General features: G+C 35.8%; 7 protein-coding genes across 7 annotated transcripts; 4 read left to right on the forward strand and 3 right to left on the reverse strand.

The window, feature by feature from the left end:
* The first annotated feature begins 81 nt into the window (after positions 1–81).
* On the forward strand, positions 82–1,097 carry RHIMIDRAFT_24192 (uncharacterized protein). The gene is made up of 2 exons (XM_023609675.1): positions 82–861; positions 917–1,097. The coding sequence occupies exons 1-2, from the start codon at positions 166–168 to the stop codon at positions 980–982; spliced, it is 762 nt and encodes a 253-aa protein (XP_023465136.1). The 5' UTR covers positions 82–165; the 3' UTR covers positions 983–1,097.
* Positions 1,098–1,954: 857 nt separating this feature from the next.
* On the forward strand, positions 1,955–2,853 carry RHIMIDRAFT_257512 (uncharacterized protein). The gene has a single exon (XM_023611291.1). The coding sequence runs from the start codon at positions 2,147–2,149 to the stop codon at positions 2,558–2,560; it is 414 nt and encodes a 137-aa protein (XP_023465137.1). The 5' UTR covers positions 1,955–2,146; the 3' UTR covers positions 2,561–2,853.
* Positions 2,854–4,156: 1,303 nt separating this feature from the next.
* RHIMIDRAFT_238868 (uncharacterized protein) lies at positions 4,157–5,148 on the reverse strand (the record flags this gene model as incomplete). Its single annotated transcript, XM_023609051.1, has 2 exons — positions 4,157–4,475; positions 4,535–5,148. 2 exons carry the CDS (start codon positions 5,146–5,148, stop codon positions 4,157–4,159), a joined length of 933 nt encoding a protein of 310 aa, XP_023465138.1.
* A 2,648-nt stretch (positions 5,149–7,796) lies between these two features.
* On the forward strand, positions 7,797–9,192 carry RHIMIDRAFT_204322 (DIL-domain-containing protein; the record flags this gene model as incomplete). Its single annotated transcript, XM_023606749.1, has 2 exons — positions 7,797–8,072; positions 8,125–9,192. 2 exons carry the CDS (start codon positions 7,797–7,799, stop codon positions 9,190–9,192), a joined length of 1,344 nt encoding a protein of 447 aa, XP_023465139.1.
* Positions 9,193–10,164: 972 nt separating this feature from the next.
* Positions 10,165–13,772, forward strand: RHIMIDRAFT_238870 (periplasmic binding protein-like I; the record flags this gene model as incomplete). The annotated part of the gene is made up of 14 exons (XM_023609052.1): positions 10,165–10,296; positions 10,358–10,419; positions 10,478–10,746; positions 10,816–10,965; positions 11,019–11,424; positions 11,495–11,536; positions 11,587–11,784; positions 11,842–11,953; positions 12,007–12,167; positions 12,222–12,359; positions 12,410–12,530; positions 12,585–12,829; positions 12,891–13,377; positions 13,461–13,772. 14 exons carry the CDS (start codon positions 10,165–10,167, stop codon positions 13,770–13,772), a joined length of 2,835 nt encoding a protein of 944 aa, XP_023465140.1.
* Positions 13,773–13,808: 36 nt separating this feature from the next.
* On the reverse strand, positions 13,809–15,341 carry RHIMIDRAFT_285335 (WD40 repeat-like protein; the record flags this gene model as incomplete). Its single annotated transcript, XM_023613267.1, has 8 exons — positions 13,809–13,868; positions 13,926–14,036; positions 14,087–14,299; positions 14,350–14,497; positions 14,527–14,594; positions 14,659–14,711; positions 14,753–15,156; positions 15,229–15,341. The coding sequence occupies 8 exons, from the start codon at positions 15,339–15,341 to the stop codon at positions 13,809–13,811; spliced, it is 1,170 nt and encodes a 389-aa protein (XP_023465141.1).
* A 345-nt stretch (positions 15,342–15,686) lies between these two features.
* On the reverse strand, positions 15,687–16,404 carry RHIMIDRAFT_228053 (uncharacterized protein). Its single transcript, XM_023607608.1, has 2 exons — positions 15,988–16,404; positions 15,687–15,937 (listed from the first exon to the last, which is right to left on the reverse strand). Exons 1-2 carry the CDS (start codon positions 16,375–16,377, stop codon positions 15,734–15,736), a joined length of 594 nt encoding a protein of 197 aa, XP_023465142.1. The 5' UTR covers positions 16,378–16,404; the 3' UTR covers positions 15,687–15,733.
* Between the last annotated feature and the right edge of the window lie 3,394 nt (positions 16,405–19,798).

Here is a 19,798-nt window from a genome sequence, read left to right on the forward strand (position 1 = left end):
TCCACTACACAAAGAAACAACAAGATGAAATAAAGCTCCGGTTTGCAAATCCATAAATAAACGTAACTAACCAATCTATATTTGTTTACATTAAAAAAGAGAGAAAGGAATCTACATAAAACGTTCCTTTCTTTTCTCTTCCCCTTTTTTTTCTTCTTTTTCAAAATGACAGAATCAAACCTCTCAATGGATTCATACATGGACGACAAGGATGATATCATGACTTACCTTGATGAAGACTACATGTCTACTACAAGTAACAACTCTTCTTCCTGGACATTACCTCTCAGCCCATCCATGACGCCTACTCCTCCTGAACCATCAGTGTTTCCAGAGCCACAATATTTTCCGTTCATGAATTACCTCCAAGGATGCTATCAACACGACGTTTCACAAATGAACGCGTTTAAGGAGATTCACTTGATGTTACCTTCTTCTACACTTGTGGGACCCAAACAAAAGCGAGGACGAAAAAAGCGAAATGCGAGCAAGGATACAAGCGCAGTATCTCTAAAGCCACCTGTTCCTATCCTACCAGCGATCAAGCAAGAAGAAGATGGACATAAAACTGACGAGCAACTGAACCATGAGAAGATGGCGGCTTCGCTTGCCAAAAGACAAGAAAGGCTCATCAAGAATAGAGCAGCGGCTTTGTTGTCACGAAAGAGAAAGAGAGAACACCTGTATTCATTGGAACAGGAACGAATGAAGCTCTTGGATGAAAATTCAGACTTGAAAGAACAAATGAATAGATTAGAAAGAGAAAATATGCAATTAAGGCAGAAATTAAAAGACAATAACCATAGTCATAGCAGCAGCCATGGTAGCCATAGTTGTGGTAACCATGGCATTCTTTTAATGGTAACTTGATTATGGTACTTGTATAAAATAATTAACATCTTTTGGTTCTTTCTAGATCATTTTATACTGCTTTGCACTATTTATTTCATTTTTACCAAAATCAAAAACAATGACAAAGTAAGATATAGCTTTTCTCTCTCTTTTGTTTTGCCTAATTTTAAAATATGAACAGTAGAACCATATCCAACATTAATACCCTTTCTTCCTTTCCACCAAAAGAATTTTGCAAAGAAGACGCTGACAAGGACACAAAAAATAAATCGAAAAGGACATTATTTGTTCCACTAAACATGCATAAATAACATATACAAATAAAAGAATATATATAAATTCTCAAGCATATATCATCCCTAGCTATGAAAGCAGCAATTCAACCATTGACATAAGGGATAATAATACTCAGACTCTGTTTTACGTCTACTTGTTGTTTCCAAGAGAGCACGTCCTTCATCATCGTCTTGAAATGATTGTCCTTCATCTTCATCATCTGAAATGGGTATAATATTATTATAGTTTTGTTTGACTTTATCTAGTTTTGCTTCTATTATAGACTTAACAATATTTCACATAGGATCATGTTTATGGTTAATACCAAGTTTACGAATGACATTCTGTTGGTCATGTTGTTCTTGATCTGTTTGAACTGTATTCCATTTTATTAATTGTTCAGTAGACTTGTCTGGTTTCTTTTGATATTCTTTTGGCAAAAAGGGGTCAAATGTGTTCATAGCAAATAAAAAAATAAAAAAGGATAGAAAGAGTGTGTGTGGCTGAACTTTATTCCTTATAGGCCAATTTTTGATTCTGGAGGATCGTCAATATAAATCTGGACTCATATTTTATCCTGACTACGCACACATACAGAAAAAAGAAGTTTATTCATCTTGCGTCTTTCTAAAAGAAAGAAAGAGAAAGAGATAAAAGAAAATAATAAAAGGGAATGCAAGGGGGGAAAGGTATATTCATATCTGTGCGTGTGTGTGAGCGTATATCTTCCATTTTATTCTTTTTTTTTGATCTTCAATTCTGAGCCAAAACGCCGATGTCTATAAACTTTTTTTTTGTTCCTTTCTTTTTTAAATCTTTTTTCCTCTTCTTTTTATTTTATTTTTGATTCTCTTTCTCTTTTATAAATAATACACACAAAAGAAATACAAAAAGATCTATGGATAATACTTTAAAAGAATATGACAGAAACTTGAAAGAGTTAGAGCGACAAAAGGAAAAACTTAAAGTTGTCATGCAAATGATGGGACAGGAATGGGAAGAAAGGTAATCGACATGAATGAGTAAATTACTTAAACTAACCTTTTGTTGTTATAGTGGACCAGGTATTGGATGGCTAGGTTCACTTGATATACCAGATACAACAGTTGAACCATCGTTAAATGATAAAAAAAAACAACCCGTGTTGGCATCGAATTTACTACAACCTACAGCAGGACCATCACCTGAATACCTTCAATCATTACTTCATATAAATGAATCTCTGCTGGCTCAGAGCCTTGCCAATGACCCCACACCCATGCTATCACCATCAGAAGAAGATAGTTTGATTGACCATAAACCAATAAATATTTCATCACCGTTAATTACACCAGAAGATAATCAAGTAAAGCAAGACAAGGATACCCTGACTGACGATTGCAGCTTGAATAACACTCAATTGGAACCATTTGATCAAATAAAAAAATTTTGAACCTGAAATTTTTTACCAACCCTTTGGTACACGTCCTAACTAAAAATGGAAAGATCTAAATAGTTCCATCAGATCGTGTTTCCATCTTTAGTACTTTCTTTCTTTTTCTGTTTTTCTTTTTTTCTATGTATATGTAATAGGCTACATGTTACACGCCTTAAACAATAACCCTGACAGAGCTTTGATTTATACAAAACGTTATTTGTCATCCTTGTATTTTCGATGCACATATAGTCATAGTAAACCAATGTTTGCATTTACCCCCCTTCTTTTATTATTATTACTATTATTATACTCCTTCTAGAGTAGTAGTTCTAGACCCTTTCATTCTATTTCCTCTCTTTCTCTTTCTCTATGCTCCTTTGATATAACAAGTCTTGTTCAAGAGTTGAAGTACAAAAGTATATTCTTTCAATTCCTTATCATTTAAACGTTTTGCTTCCCCCTTTCTCGTCTCATTCCCCTGTTATTTAGTAATTTTTTTAATTGATGAAGGAATTTATTCTACAAACAAGCTTACCATAATGATCTTAGCATATTTTCCTCAATAAAGGACTTCCGCTTGTGGCACATACAATGCAGGCAGGTGGCGTGACATGTAAGTTTATACCATGAGAAAGATGAATGTTGCGCATACTGAATGATGTACCTTTAGACAAAAGTGTAGTCAAATAGGACAACAAATCTATTGTGATATATATATACATATTCTATGAAACCATTCTCGCTATTTCATCAATCAGTCATTTCATCACTCTCACAGAAGCAAATAGAATTATAATCTACCAAAAAGAGAATATAAAAAAAAAAAAAGAAGCTTGAGTCACCGCAACCAAAGTCAAATGTCCCCACGCTTACCATCTAAAGTTCATTGAACCACAGCATTGGTACCTTGCTAAAATATGCTCTACACGTGACGAGTTGCTTTTTTTTTTTTCTTCTTTGTTTACAAGTGTGTAACAATAATTGATAGCTCATGCTACAATCATACTTATGACATTATCTACAGAATATTATGAATACGAGTAATAACTGAGAAAGATTGCCTTATATCTGCATGTACTCCGCTTCTGGGGTGTATACTTCATTATTGACTTTCTCCTTTTTGCTTATCAGTTAAGGAGTAACTCTTTTTTATGGATCCATTTGTCCCACTTTCTTTATTTTTCTATTTTTTTCTTACTCCTTCCACACACTTCCTTCTCCTTCTTTTGTCTAAAAATGTTAAGTACACATTCTGTGTAACAGCGTCCATTGTCCATTTATGTCGTCTTTGCTGGGTGTTCCAACAGGTCAACCTATTCCATGTACCCTCTTCTGAAGGATCAGGATTGTTTATATGTCCCTTTTTCATTTTTTTTTCACGTATAAAACGTAGTAAATACGCGAGTATATCTAGTGTTCCACGACGATTTCACTCATATCATTATAAAGGGTGCTTGTGATTTTAAGGTATCCATTTTCCATTGATAAGCATGTATAATACACTTTATTCTCAGGTATTAAACAATGAAATGAGATAAAACATATCTCAACGTTATTAATTATTAAACAGTAAGACATTCTACTAATTTTTTTTGTATGAAAGTGTGGACTTTATTTAAGGTGCCAAAAAACCAGACTTAGCTTTACTATCGGACAGTAGATGCTGTAAGTAAGCCATGTGAAGAGCCATATTTGATCTTCTACGTCGACTAAACTGATACCACCATGTTTCTTCTTACGGCATAGAGTTGACCAGGAAAATGCAGGCTTGAGTGGTACGACAAAAATACGCACAATCGTACAGATCTCTTGTAGCCATTGCTTAGGAGCGGGAACTACTATCAAGACATGCCAGAGTTTACTTAACAGCAGGGAATTGGCCACGATGCTTGTTCCTCTGGTTGATAAACCTCGCGCTTTTAGTAGGAAGCTATGTCGTTGCACCTTAATTTTAAGCTCTTGCAGGAAGGCTTGCAACTGATGGTTTACCGAATGCAGAGGATAACCAAAGTATCAGGTATATGATATGGAGGTTGAACAGCACCATCTTTCATCAAGATGCCACAAAGAACAATACCAGGACGCTGTTCATTGTTAACGGCCTTGATCGTGTCTTTCAATTCGCGGCATAATCTAATCAAATCATTTACGCCCTTGGCCTTGTTCGATTTAGCCTCAAGGGAAAGAAGCATGCACTTTGCTTTGTTTAACGCCATGGAGAAGTCAGCACAGTTACCACAAGTATTGAGAGATGGGCCCAGTTCAGTGGGTCGCTTTGCAGAATCACGAATCATAGAGTCAGCACCAAGAGATTTAGTCAATGTAGTATTAGGAAAATACCCCTTGAAAAGATGTTCGACAGTGTCTCTTACAAGAGTAGCTTCGTTCACATTATTTGTAGAGTAAGTTCTTGACAAATTGTTGAAGATATTACATAAGGTAGCAGTATCTTGAGTGCTTTGTTCATCCTTGAAATCCTTAATATATGCTTCTATCTTGACTTGATCAATGTTCCTAACTGCCATATCACAAGCAAACTTTGAAACTAGATAGGTATGAGCTCTTTCCATTTCCACAAGTTTACAATAGTCAATGGAAAGCATTACATACACGAAAAAATTCATCAAAAGTTCGATTAATACTATGGACGCAACCTCCAGATTCTACCTATGATGTCGTCAGCAAAACTTTCCAATGTGTAGCTTGACGCTACATGTAAGTTTATATAGCTATCATATTGATTGTGTTTCCTTTCAGGAAGAATGAGATAAAAAAAAACGTTATTGCTGTATTTAATTTTATGTTGTTAGTTTGATCAATAAAGAACCAAGATATTTAAGTGTAATTATGATAAATTCGTATTTTGGTCGTGTGAAGTCGTAAAATGAAATCACAGTCAGCGCCCTGAGGAAGCACTCATAACATTAGTCACTTTGTCGTGAATTTTTTCGTGCATGCAGTATTTCCCTAGGCTTACTTCCTAATCTTGATCACACACCCTAGTTGTGTTACTCTGCCAAACCCCCCTTTTTTTTTTCCTTTGATTTTTAACTAGTAAAGACTAGATAAATACTATTTTTTTAGTAGTTGTTATATGAAGTAATAATCTTGTATAAAGAAACGAGGCAATTTATGCATAATTAAAAGAATGTCGCCACCGAAAATGGTAATAGCCGAATAAAGATACACACAGTATCATCGTACTTTCTACCTTGTCTGATTCTATTACAAAACTAAACCATTAAAAACATTGTTCACGACTATCACGAAAACAATATCAATAATTTAGCAGTGCTACATTCTTTAACCAGCCTTGCAATGACAGTAAATGGTGCGGAACGCAACGTCGTTCTGGCAATTGAATCTCTCTTCCCCACACTTAAAGATTTGGATATTTGGTTGTGAGACTGAGCTTGCCGCTTCTTTTATATACTCTATTATCCAAGCATTGCTCTTCTATGAAGATGACGATAAAGTTGCAAGATGCAGCAACACAAACACCCTATTGTAGTGATAGTTGGAGTTGCAAGTACGACGGCGCAATTTATGAGCATGACGGTACCAAATAGTGATTTCCTCTTCGCAAGACACATACCATGTATAGGTTGGGCAAAACGATGCCTAGTATTTACGTCTTCAACATTAAATGCAAACGAACATAATACCGACGAAGAAATAAACCCTTTACAAGCATCATACTAATTCATGTGCTCACAATCAATGTCAATTCCTACTTTGGCTTATGAAAAAAATGACAAAACGATAAGATTGTTATATTCCATTGCGCGCCAATTTCGAGCTACTAGGCGGAGAAGAGGGTGAAAAGTTGGAGGCAATTAGCAACATATGTAGCAGTAGCCAAACTCAACTCCACAAGATAAAAGGGTGCCTCGAAAAAGGAGATGACGAAAAAGAAAATACTGTGAAGCTATAGAAACAGCACCCATTGAAGAAACTCCTTCTTTGCTGTATTTAAACAAAAACAGGAAGTTCATAAACCCTGCTGATCCTAATAGCGAGAAACATAAAGCAGAGCAATATCAATATGTACAACGGTTTAAAAGTGTCGAATCAGGAAGAATCAGCTGGAAGAAGTGTTTTGAACAAGGGTATCTTGATGACATAAAAGTAATCAAGTATTTTTGATGTAGTATATGAATTTATGAAGTACCATCATAATTACTTCAAGTGATCTTGGTAGTTCCCGTCCTTCTCTCTCTATCTCTTCTCAGTTTGTCTCTCTGGTTATTACAATCTCACTCAAGAAGATAAAGGATCCAAAAAAAAAAGGTTTTTATATTACTGTACTTTATTTTACATTATTCTATTCGAACAAATAAGAAAAGAATGATTATAACAACCAAGGTCATAAAGCTCGTAGTGTAATAAGTTATCATTTATATTGGGCAAAATATTTTTGGATTTTCAAATGCAAACCACTATTATTCAAATTCCGAGGAGTCGGAAGTGTGATGTCCCCTAAGAGATTAGTGTAGAGTCTTCCCTTGTCTGTCTATCTACTCCTATTTTCATTCAAATTAGTTTCCTTGAATCCACCTCCCTTAAAAGAAATAAAAAAAAAGAGTTCAATTTATCATATCTTCTTTTTCTTCTCTTTCTCTTTCTTTTTATGACAAGAGACGAAGAGGACAGCATAAGTGATATCAGCCATCGAAAGAAGAGCGTATTTTCATGGTCTTCAATCAGCAGCACCTATTCACAAATAACTTTATTTTCTTCACATACAGAAGATATAGATACCATATGGACATACTTGATGCTTCAAGGATACCTTTTACTCGACACCGACCAAAAGCGACGAGAGAAACTGTTTGAGCTGCTCTGTCGACTAGCCTCACAGGGCAATTTGATATTTATACAGCAGCTGGCTATGGATGAAAGAACAAGCAGGCTTGTTCAATTAGATTCTGTAGATAATGAAAATCAGTGGACACCGTTGATGTATGCGTGCTGTTTTGGAAGGTTGACTGTTGCACGCTATTTACTTGATATGGGTGCAAAAGTAGATGCACAGGATCACAGTAAGAGAGTGAGAACATACATATAGATGCTGATATATGTAAAAAAGACTTACTTTTGTAAAGTTGGCTGGACACCCCTGATGTGGGCAGTGACAAATGATCACTGTGATATTGTAGAGACACTATTAGAATATAATGCATCCGTAGATACAAAGTCGTTCAATGGCACGAGCGTCTATGATCTCATCAATATAGAGAATGAAAGAATGATGCGCATCCTGCCTACAGTCAAAGTTCCAGTATCTAGCTTTATATGGGATCAGTGTCTGCCGGACCAAATGTTTGTATTTACTGAGGAACAACTCGACCTTATTCTGACTATAGCCATCACAGAATTTCAATTGCCGATAAAATCAAGGAGCGAGATATATGTACCTGCCAGCATCATCTTTTTATGTGCTCGATATGCTCACTATTATGTAACAAAAGATTTGGTGCACGCTTTGCTCACAAACGCAGTGAACAGGATACAGCATGTAATTGATGTATGTAACAAAAAAAATGCAATGATTGCCTCGCTTACACTTTGTACAATAGAGCAAGAGGCAAGATGTGCATACTTTAGCATTTTGGATATCCAACCTCACTCAGCTGCTCTACTACCTGAAAAGAGATACACAAGTAGTCATTGAGACTGCAAAGTATCAAGTCGATATCTCGGAGCTTGTATCAGAAGCCTATACTTGCTTAATCCACGATTCTGAAAAGAGATTGGAGCATATATTCGAATCAGCCATTTTGGAATACGAACAGCTAGACGGACTTGAAATGGTTCACTTTGCGGATGACTGGCAAAGATTCTTTCGCCGATCGTCAACCGTGAGTCGGCAGTCGATGAGTGAACTAACTTGCTCGCCCAAAGCTGTGACAACCCTCCTGAGTTCTATTCTATACGTCCTTCAGTCCTACGAAGTTCATTCGGCTATCACCATACAAGCGTTTGGACAACTTTTCCACTTTTTGTCATGCGAGTTGTTTAATCGCATCCTTAGCCACCGACGGCATCTCTGTCGGTCGAGAGCGATACAAATTCGTATGAATATCACTGTGATGGAAGAATGGATCCGAGATCGCGATCTACCACTCGAGACTTATTTGACACCCGTCATCCAACTAGTCCAGCTCTTGCAGTGCGTCTCTCAGTCGAGGGATTTGATGGAATTCATTCACAAGATCAAGTCATTTGACCAATTGAACCCTATGCAAATCAAAAGAATCATACTCAATTACAGATACGAGGTAAACGAGCCGAGACTGCCAGAAGAGATTGAAAAGTACACGATGCAGATCGCAGAGGATACGTTGAGGCAGCAGCAATCTGTAGAGTTACCGCCTAGTCGACGTGCGAGTGCGTCTAGTCTGGGCAGCCTGTTTGGGCAAAGGAAACATACAGCAATTCATTATACTGAAGAAGAGCAGTTGTCGGAGTTCAAGGATAGCAAGTACATGCTACCATTCTCTTTGCCAACCACTAACCACATGTTACAAACAAGCTGTTCAGAGCAGTTGAAGCAAAAGACCAGAACGGAAAGAGAAAATAGTGCATGGTTACCAAATATACCAGAAGATTGGCTAATAAAATTAAATAACGAGGACAAAAAGTAATCGTAACAATAAACGTGTGTGTATATATCTGCTTTCAAATACAACTAGGGCATCTTTTCTTCTTTTTCCCTCCTTGTGTATAAGTTTCATAAAGGGAGTATTAATACTGTTTCATCGTAAACTGTCTCTTTCTCTATTGTCTTGGGCCTTTGCCCAATACGGCCATTTTCATGAATATATTTCGTCATACTTGGAAGAATGTCCAAAAATAAAATCCCCATTATCCCCCTTATTCTTCTCATGGCCCGAACTAGGTAATAATCAATCATATATTTTAATGTGTAAAGCTGAAGAATAGGAATTCGCCCGTCTTTTTGTTCTTTGTGCTGACGCAAACAATAACGTGTGGTTTAATCATATGCAGGGTGATTTTAATAAAACAAGTTTTATTCATGCAAGCAGTACGAGTACACACACATAGATCACATCGTGACCAAAACATATTCACGTATACACATTGTGATATTCTTTTGAATAAACATCTTCGATACTAGAAATCTTGCCATTTAGGCTTGATCATTACGCTATAAATCACAAGCTCTCCATTCCTTTTCTCTAAAAAAAGAGAGAGGGAATGAAATGCTTATTTTTCGAGCCTATATCATCAATGCAACTAGAACAATGAAATCTCAAAATAGATGAAACTATAAACTAAGATGTACAAAGGGAAAATCTTTACTGCGGTTACCCATCTTCAAAAGGATTATCATATCACTTTTCACTTTCTGCAAGATACACATATACATACACCATGCACCGAAAAAGAATGAGAATTTAACCAAGAGGATATATTCACAAGAGGCTTCTCCCCCTTACTTACAAAAGAAAGTTTACACGTCGCCCCCCCCTTTTTTTATTATTTTGTTTATTCTCCTTTTTTTATTCTCCTTCTTTTTTGTCTATATAAATAACCTCTGTCCCTTTTTTAATTTTTCTTTTTCTTTTGTTTTGCCTAAGAAAGCCTATATTAATATGGAACCAAATACTATATCAGTGTTTGGAAGAGTATTGCAAGATGACACCCTTAACAAAATAAACCAGACAGATAATAGCACAGTCATTATCACGCCAAGATATAATACAACAGGCCAAACTGAGCTTAAAGTACAATCATGCCCTTTTAGAATGTACACTTTTTTATTAATACACCTAGCGTATGTTTTAGATCGGCCTACTGTTACCTTTTAGCCAAAAAAAGGATAACTTGACAGCAAAGATTGTATGGGGGTAAATAAGTACATATACATAAATGATGTATATATCTCACACTATGTAACCATTAAAGTGGCAGCTCGGCAATAAGAATGGCTATAAATGATATCAACCAACAGCAGATGATACCAGGTGCTTACATCACTCTTATCGAGAAAGATTCCTTTCCAGATACTTCAGTCGATCAAATGTCGGTTACCAATGCTGTTTATTCGTCCATCACATTATTACAGCAAGGAGTGATAGGCGTAATTGGCGATATATCGAGTTCTTGGACTAGTTTAAGTGCACTCATGTCATCAACATTAGGAATACCTCAATGTTCATTTACTGCTAATGCCAGTAAAGTATATATATAATAAGCCATTTGACAACAGACTGATAATCTTTCTTTTTTTTTAAAAAAAAAAGTTGCTCTATCCGACAAATCACAGTATAAATACTTTTTTAGAACCATACCTACTCAAGTCATCATTGCTGATGTTATGCTTGAATTTGCATCAAAAGAAGGCTGGAAGAAATTAGGAGTACTATATACAGATGATCCGCTCGGTCAACAATGTAATACGCACACACACAATAACGCAGAAGAGAGCTAACCATATATATGTTAGTCTATCAACGCACCATTATCCAAGCTGGTACTATGGATATTCGGATCACACAGCATCAGCCTGTCCCGGTCACGGAGGAAGAAGACAGTCTGAATTCGGCACTGACAAACTTGACAGAGAGTGGAGCACGGATTATCATGGTCGCAGCGAATCCTTCTAGCAAGATCATGATTCAAGCTAGACAGTTGGGACTTATCAATAATGACTATGTCTGGTTACTGATGGGCGATACAAGTGAAGATCTTCAAAAACAGATAGATGTATACAACAAGAATCATACAGATCGTCAGATAAACTATGCGACTGATTTTCAAGGTCTTTTCATGTTTGATAGTTGGTTGGCACTTTATGGATATCCACCATTCGAGGCATTCCTCGACAAATGGGCGACTTTAAATCCTGAAGCGTAAAAAACTTTAAAAGTCAAATTAGCTTAGATTCATTCAAATGATTTCTCATATTAACTCTATCTCTAGATATCCTTTTGCTGGTTACAGAAATTTAAGTTACTATGAAGGGTAATAAGACACACGTTTTTTGTTACAAGTCTATTTATGTCTATAATCAGGTTAGCCTATTCTTGTATGATGGTGATGGCCAAAGGCTTTGGGAAATTGATCCAGGATAGTAACAATCAAACAGATCAGTTACTTAAATTGGCATCTGGCGGTTTGGGTGATCAACTGTTACCTCCTATATTTAATATAAACTATGTTGGACCTGAGGGACCAATGGTGTATGATCAAAATGGTGATCTGACCACAGGGTAAGGGAAGTGTTTTGTTCAATATTGAGTGTTGCCGGCATTAAGCCTTTAAGCTAGAAACTACCTGGTGTATAACCTGCAACGCGGCAATAAAGTCACCATTGGTCAAAGCACAGGCGGTAATCTTAACATTATTTCGCCACCCATGTTCTTTGATGGCTCTATTCAAGTAAGTTCATCTTTGGATCATTCCCTTTTCTTTTTCTCTTATCCCTTCGTTAGGCTCCTCTAGATTCACCACCTAGTTTAGCATTGAATCCAGATTTTGGTTCTCCTATTGCTAATGTGATACTCATCTTGTCCTCATGCGGTATCATATTCTCAATCATTTGCTTCATCATTGTTATGATGTATCGTAAACACGAAGTATTCAAAGCATCAAGGTAAAAACTAATGATATACGTACAGTTTATGAGCTTACCATTTGTTATATAAAGCCCAACATTCTGCTGTCTAGAACTCATCGGGTTTATTCTAACTTACATATCTGTTACCATGATGATCGGCATACCATCAGCAACCTCGTGTATCGTTACACCCATTGCATTCAGTCTAGGTTTCTTGCTTGTCATTGGGTACAGAAAGATGCATAAAAAGAACAAGGAACGCTAACTTGTTCCGATAGAAACATGATTGCAAAGAATTACAGAATATACCGAATATTTAATAATATATTTATTACAAGAAATGTTATCACAGACACGCATTTGATTCGATCTGTGGTAGCTATTGTAGGGCTTGATATGGTAAGTACACGACTGTGAACATTATATCTTGCCATTTTCTAAAATATCTGCAAGATTATACTAGTCGTCGGTTTGGTTGTAGCAACACCAATACCTGCCAAAATTGAAGTTTCCTATTCAAGTCACTATTGGACATGTGTAGTCGAGGACAATAGTAAAAAGATTGTCTTTTTGGTTTTAAACACGTCCTATGCTGCCTGTTTACTTCTCTTTGCTACCTTCTTGGCATACAAGACAAGATTTGCTGGTAAACAGTATTACCGATACAGTGAATGTAAACAAATGGGACTATCTGTCTAGTAATTAATCAACACATACCTTTTATGAAAAAACAATAGACTAACAGCATCTTATGTTTAGCAACATTCTTTTCTCGGCACTTGTAGGGTTTGCAGTCATTGTGAATCCATTGGCAGACTTTTATACAAAATACTACATTACTGTGATCTCCATGCTTTGGGCAAACACATTTTCGCTTCTTATCCTCTTTTTTCCCAAGATTCAAGCTTTCTATCAATACAAGCTGAAAGAAAAGAGAAAGAGAGAATCAGAGGAGAAGAGAGAACAAAAGTCTATCTTTTCATTTTTGCAACCTGACGAATCAACAGGAGCAGGGGAACTGATGAACTTGGAGCAAATTTTGGCAGTAGACGGACCTGTAACGGGTCAACGTAAGCCAAGCGCTGTGAGCACTGCCTCTACTGCAACAGATGGATGTAAATTCATTGAGGTACATGAAGGTGAAATGCCCATACGTAAAGTATTTCGATATTTTCCGTACCTGTCACAGTGGGAAATGCATCATGTCATGGTGTTTCCTTGGTTAGGCTATTTTTCACATTATTCCGTAAGTACACTTGGACATTCATCCTCTGTTGTATCTCACTTTTTTTTTTTTTTTTTTTTATATATATATATATATATATATAGAAAGATGCAAAGAAAGGAATGGTCATGTCTTATACTGAAGCAACCGTGTATTCTGCTAGATTAGAAGACTATGTTCTAAAAATCCATGGACAAGGCCTATATGATATGCATATCCAGCTGCCCACACTGACTTCATTACACACTTGGCATCAATGCTTTAATCAAAGGAAACCAGATTGTATCGATGGTGCTACAAAGCGTAAACTAAGCTCCACTACAAACACGGCGGAAGAAGATCAACCAAATCATCATCATACTTTATTGGATTCTAGCATATCACACAACTGTTTACTGCAAAATGAGCATCAATAATTCAATCTTGTAAAATAAAATGCTTACTCTTTTTTTTTACTCTAGTTCATCAGGATTTATTTCCAAGTCTTTTGTATTTGTATAAACGCGCTTAGACTATATATAAAGTGAATATGAATGCACATCTATATCCTTATCCTTATCATCATTTACCACTTTCCAAATCTGAACAACATTGTCTTCTGCACAGCTTGAAATCACCCAAGGTTCTTCAGGATTCCAGCTAAAATCGTTTATTTTGGCTGTATGTCCACTGTGGACAAACTACGTGATTGCTTATTAGAGAAAAAAAAAGTATAAGTGTTTGCACTTACCAACACTTCTGGTGGTCCATCCTCAGCATCGTCAGGCGTCTGTTCTTTTCCAATTTCACGTAAGTCCCAAACGATGATCTTACGATCACTAGCCGCTGAAGCCAAAATAGGGTCCTCATGTGGACTCCATGCCACTTGCAACACCTCTCCCTCATGAGATTCAAACGAATATAATTTATCATCTATCTTGCGAATGTCAAACAATCCTATTGTCTAGCGTATCTGTGTATAAGAAATGGTTCCCTTTTACACTTTTGGTTTACCTTATCAGAACTGCCTGTAGCCAACATCCAATCCTGCTTGGGATGAAATGCTACAGAGTTAATATCCGTCGTATGAGCTTGGACGCTCTGAGCAGGTTGACCAGGTGAACGAGTATCCCAGCTAAAGAGAAAAATATGTGAGCAGATGCTAATGATTATTTCACTAGTACGTCTTACATCATCAACTTTTTATCATCAGCAACAGATGCAAATATACAATCGTTGGTTGCATTCCAGCTCACGTCCTGTTGTTATCAATGAACAAATGCAAAGAAAAAAAAAAAAAAAGATCAATATATGATCCATTACCTCTACGCATGATGTATGTCCTCTGTATACTTGCAATGGCTCCAGCTCTTTATCTTGATTTGGCGTCATTCCAATGTCCCTAAACACTAGACACGTTTATGTCTATACTTGACCAGTTCAACCTTTATGTACCAGTGACAGATCAATTGATCAAATCCAGCGCTCAACAGGTGATTCTTTTTCGACTCATGATGACACCATGCCAATCCATAGCCTTCCATACAATGTCCCTTCAGTTTCAATAAAGGGTCACATATTGCCTGACTGTGATTAACTTTCCTGTCAAACACAAGTACATCCCCTGTTACTGTCTTGGTGGCAAATACGGATGGATCTAGAGGCATATATCGAGCACGATTGACTTCACCTTCATGACACACTCTTTGTGAAATACTGAATTTTGTTTTATCGCTCTTCTTTTCCGGAATGTCCAACCTTAGGAGTTGAGCAAAGTTGGGTTCGAGATCATTGGTATGAGTACCAATGAGCATCTCTTGACTCCACCAGCCATTATCACTTTATATGTATATACATGAGTACATTACTAATACATGTATTATGAACGCTTACAAGGTCTTTTTTGGTAGCCATTGTAAAGTGAGCGATGGCCATGTGAGATTATGTGAAATGATCATGTCGTACAATAAATGAGCAGATTTCTTCCACTCTGCGTATTCTTCCATAATCTTCTTTTGTTGATCGTCATCATCTTTATGTAAAGATTTTGTTTAGTTATAAAAAGGATGGGGATGCTGTGTTAAATACAAACTTGAGGTACTCATATTGTTCTTTGGTAAAGACGCGACTTTAAGAAAAAAAGGGAAAGAAGAAAAAAAAATCTTATCGGAAGCTTAACGCGAAAATAGCTCTCTCTTTTTTTTTTGGAGATAATGTCAACATAGGCTCATAAAGTGGATCCATTACTTGTTTAGAACAAAATAAACGATACTCTCATTATGTTTATTTTCTATATATCGGACGGATTGAAAAAAAAAAAAAAACCCTTACAGTTTCAGAAAATCAAGAAACTCACTTGACAGGTTTAAATAAGCGTTTGTTTATTCTATTATAGACATTAGGCAAGTAGGAAAGTAAATAAAACGGCCATAAAAGTAAAGACACCAACAGATAATGAAGAAGTACCATTGCTGCTTTGATTACCTGATGATGATGGGGATGGTGTACTGCTGTTTCCAAAACTAGTCTTTGAACCATCTTGGTTGGCACAAGCACTAGAATTGAAACTGGGAGCAGAATTTGCAAACGTAACATCAACACACTATGATGGCCATGATTAGTTTTGTTTATGTCATTTATTACAATACATACTTGATATAACAACCCATCACCACCATTATAAACAACTTGAAGGGTAGTATTGGTACCATCCTTGAATGTACTATTTAATTGAATGGGCAAACAAGAAGCTTGAGGATAGCCTCTGCTTCCTTGACCCACTTGAACAGTATCATTACCAGAGATTGCATTAATTTGATAACTGTAAGAGGTATGACCAGAGTTAATTTCAATAAATGCATTCTGAAGAGGTAAAATGACGCGCTGAGCACTAGCTGTATTGAATCCACCACAAGGAGCAACAGACTCTTGATCCTCACTGAAGCCACGAGAAGAAGGATAGGTGAGGGTAAAATGAGCAAAAACCATACTTTGCATGGCTATTAAAGCGATACCGATAACAAGGATATAACAGTGGTACATTTTTACTTTTTTAAAAATGAGGAAGAGTAGAAAAGAGAGGTAAGAAAAGGTGAAATTTGACTTTTTGAATATTTTAGTGAGATATTTTTGCTATTCAGATAAACATTGATTGGCTTTATCCTTTTAAGTGTAACCTCCACTGAAGAAAAACGCTTATTACTTGACCCTTGATTTAAGCTACAAGCTTACAAAAAGGTTATCTTCATTTAGGTAAAGTAATCTCACTTAATAGAGCAACTTAAAGACAAGTGTTTACTCAGCTTGTGATGTAAATAACCAATGGCTTGGTTGCCAAAATAGCTACCATGGGCCTAAAAAATAAGTATGTCTCATTCTCTATGAGAGAAACGATACAACAAAGTAAAGCTTTAGAGAATATAGGAAACCTAAAACCAAGCACCATAGAAAGTAATCACATCAAATTGGCTCAGTAAGCTCTTAAACAAAAAGCTGCAGTCTGTAAAAGTTGAAGACATACATCTAGACGAAACTATATAGAAAATGTATTTTCAAAAGTATCTTACAGTATTATGCGACACATATACTTTTGATGCACAGTAAAACTTACAAATATACTTAAGTTAATTACATGAAAGTTGTTTTATTTCAAAGCTTTTTTAAACAAAAAAGGGATTTTTCTTTCAAGCACTGCACCATGCTATTGAACAGTCTTTCTCTTTTGGAGACATCAGCATCCCCCAACAGACTTTCTGATATAGCCGACGATGGTGCAGCCTTCTTTTAGTAAGTATTATGTGCATAAGGAAATCCACCAGAAAGCTATATCTAGGCACTGCCTTTGATGTGGTCCAACAAAACTTTTCAAGAAGAAAGGTACATGCGTAGAAGCCAGTCCCCCTCTGAAGCAAGTAAGATCCCGACTTTGTAAAATGAGGATAAGTAATAACTGAGCTCTGGACATCCGCTAACCCCCCCCACCAGAGATGTCATCGGCATGTTTATTCACCTTGATTATGCTGAGCAGTTTAATGCTCGTCACATAACCCTCCTCAGAGATTCATCAGGCATCCTATCATAGTCGCCTATTTAATGAATGGACCAACAACAATAATACATCACAATAGGAGCAACAATTGGTTTACAATCAGCCAACTCTATTTCAAAATGCCTAATATAGTCGACTGGTTTATGACAACTACGCCCAATCCTTATATGATTATATGCAATGAGCGCTCACTAGGCTCAAATCACAAACCAGTTCACTTTAGCTTTCAACTTCCCAACACAGTCTTTATTCTAACGCCCGCCCATCAGCGAAATGATAAAATATGTTCAGATACTTTCTGAACTCGTCCATTCTATTCCCAGAAAGTTACTCAGCATCCACCATGCCACTACCAATACAGATGAAGATCACCAACAGCGACATAGGTGCTGCCATCTACACAGCACCTGACTCCAGTATCGGTCGTTGGTGTCTAAACATCAAACTACCACACCCACAATGAATTCTGGATAGACGGGATTCTGAAAGCAGTGGATCACCGCGAGTACTGCTATTGTTATTCTCCTTAGGAGTTGTAAGGGTTGTTGTTAATATAGAGAGTTTTCTTGAGATCTTATAAGTTTAGGTGCTTTAAGTGACCACAAGGTCTTTTAAAGTTGATCAAACTGTGAAGTATAAGTAAAATAAAAGATAAAAAGAAGAGATCAGAAACTTTTATAACAAAAGGTTGTCTGTTTATTTGAATAATAAGATAAGAATATGAATTGAATTCTTTTTTTTTTTTTTTTGACTACTACAGAAGAAGATATTTATATCATTTCATTGTTTATGATCTCAACCTTTCAAACAAAACGAAAGTTTTCGTAAGGCCGACAATGTCACTTTCTTGATTACAACATGCAGAGTACAAGATACTGTAATTTGTATGTCTGTGGGTTTAAGAGTTTTACCAGTAAAAATGTAAGAGAAGTTTCGTGTAAAGTAAGTCTTGATTGACTTGGTAGGATGTTAAGATATTGTAATTTCTTAGGGTTTGGGGGAGTTTATAAGTAAATATAATGATAAAAAAAAGGTTTCTGTGTAAAGTAAGCCTTGTTGGACTTAAATTAGAAAGGAAACTTGTATAATAAGAGTAAAAATAAAGAATCTAGTTCGCTAGTGACCACCAGATCTTCTTATAAGATCAAAGTAAAAATATAAGCAAAATGTAAAGATAAAAAGAAAAGATCCAAAAGTTCTATAAGTGTTTATATACTTATTGTACTAGATTATAAAGAAGATAAAGAAATATAAAAGAAAAAGAGAAGGTTTGATCCCAAGTATTAATGACTTGTTATACTTGAAGGAGGATTGGATTAGATTGGGTTAGCTTGGGTTAGCTTGGGTTAGATTGAGTTAGCTTCTTTTTTATTTTGTCCAAAGGACCAAAGTATTTATAACAAAAATAAATTTAGAAAAAAATTGGAATACATGAGTTCATGTACATGAACTCATGTTCCTGGAGTAGTGATTGACATTGTTGAATATATTGAAGGTGCTTGATTTATGAGTTTTGAACTCAGACATGGCAAAAATTGCTTCAATATTGTTACTGGGTGTTAGTAAGGGGAAAAGGTGTTAGTAGTAAGGTTAAAAATAAGTTTTATAAGTAGAATTTGGTATTGTAGTGACCACCAGATCTTAATATAAGATCAATATAGAGCAATATAATGCTAAGTCTTGTGAGATAAAGTAAAATAAAGTAAAATAAAAAGGTTATTAAGCAATTGTTGCTTAAGATATAAGATAGAATAGAGGTTATTGTGATCTGAAGAAAGATAATTCTTAGATGATTCTTCGATATTGTTTATTTCATGAATAATTTGGGGATATTTATACTGTTTGTATAAGTAAATATGCAATATAAAATATATAATAAATGATAAATGATATATGATATATGATATATGATAAATCATAAATCATAAATCATTAAAACTTGCATTGGGCATGCAGAGTATAAGATACTGTAAATCTTGTAGGCCCTGGGTTTGAGTGTGTTGTAAAAGGTAATAAAAATAGAAGTTTGTGTGTTCGTAGTCTTTTGTAAGACTTGAGGCTCGTAGCAAAAGTGTTTAAAAGGTAAAGTTATAATAAAGGTTCGATGTGTGACCACCAGATCGTGTAAAGTTGATCAGACTGAGTTGTACAAAGTAAAAAGAATAATAAAATAATAAAAAGGTTCCTGAATCCACTTGATTGGATTATTCAGAAGTTAATAAAAGATAAAAATAAAAGGAAAAGGTTGTGATTCAAATCGTAGGTGATTTATTGAATGAATTGAGCTTTTTGCTGTAAACGTGGGTTCTGTTATGGCTTAAGGTTATGTTGTTTGATAAGTTTGTACTTGATAGTTATAGTTTCTTGATAGTAATGTAGCCTTGTAATAAGGTATTTGATGATAATTGGTTTGAT

The sequence above is a fragment of the Rhizopus microsporus genome (genome assembly GCF_002708625.1).
Source record: "Rhizopus microsporus ATCC 52813 unplaced genomic scaffold scaffold_11, whole genome shotgun sequence".
NCBI lineage: Eukaryota > Fungi > Mucoromycota > Mucoromycetes > Mucorales > Rhizopodaceae > Rhizopus > Rhizopus microsporus.

What these genes read in the sequence shown, in the direction of transcription:
- RHIMIDRAFT_228053 (XM_023607608.1), bottom strand. Translation starts at nt 16,377, where the DNA reads ATGTACCACTGTTATATCCTTGTTATCGGTATCGCTTTAATAGCCATG. An exon ending in GTGATGGGTTGTTATATCAA is followed by an intron (nt 15,938 to 15,987) that starts GTATGTATTGTA and finishes TGGCCATCATAG; the next exon opens with TGTGTTGATGTTACGTTTGC.
- RHIMIDRAFT_257512 (XM_023611291.1), top strand. Translation starts at nt 2,147, where the DNA reads ATGAGTAAATTACTTAAACTAACCTTTTGTTGTTATAGTGGACCAGGT.
- RHIMIDRAFT_24192 (XM_023609675.1), top strand. Translation starts at nt 166, where the DNA reads ATGACAGAATCAAACCTCTCAATGGATTCATACATGGACGACAAGGAT. An exon ending in ACCATGGCATTCTTTTAATG is followed by an intron (nt 862 to 916) that starts GTAACTTGATTA and finishes GGTTCTTTCTAG; the next exon opens with ATCATTTTATACTGCTTTGC.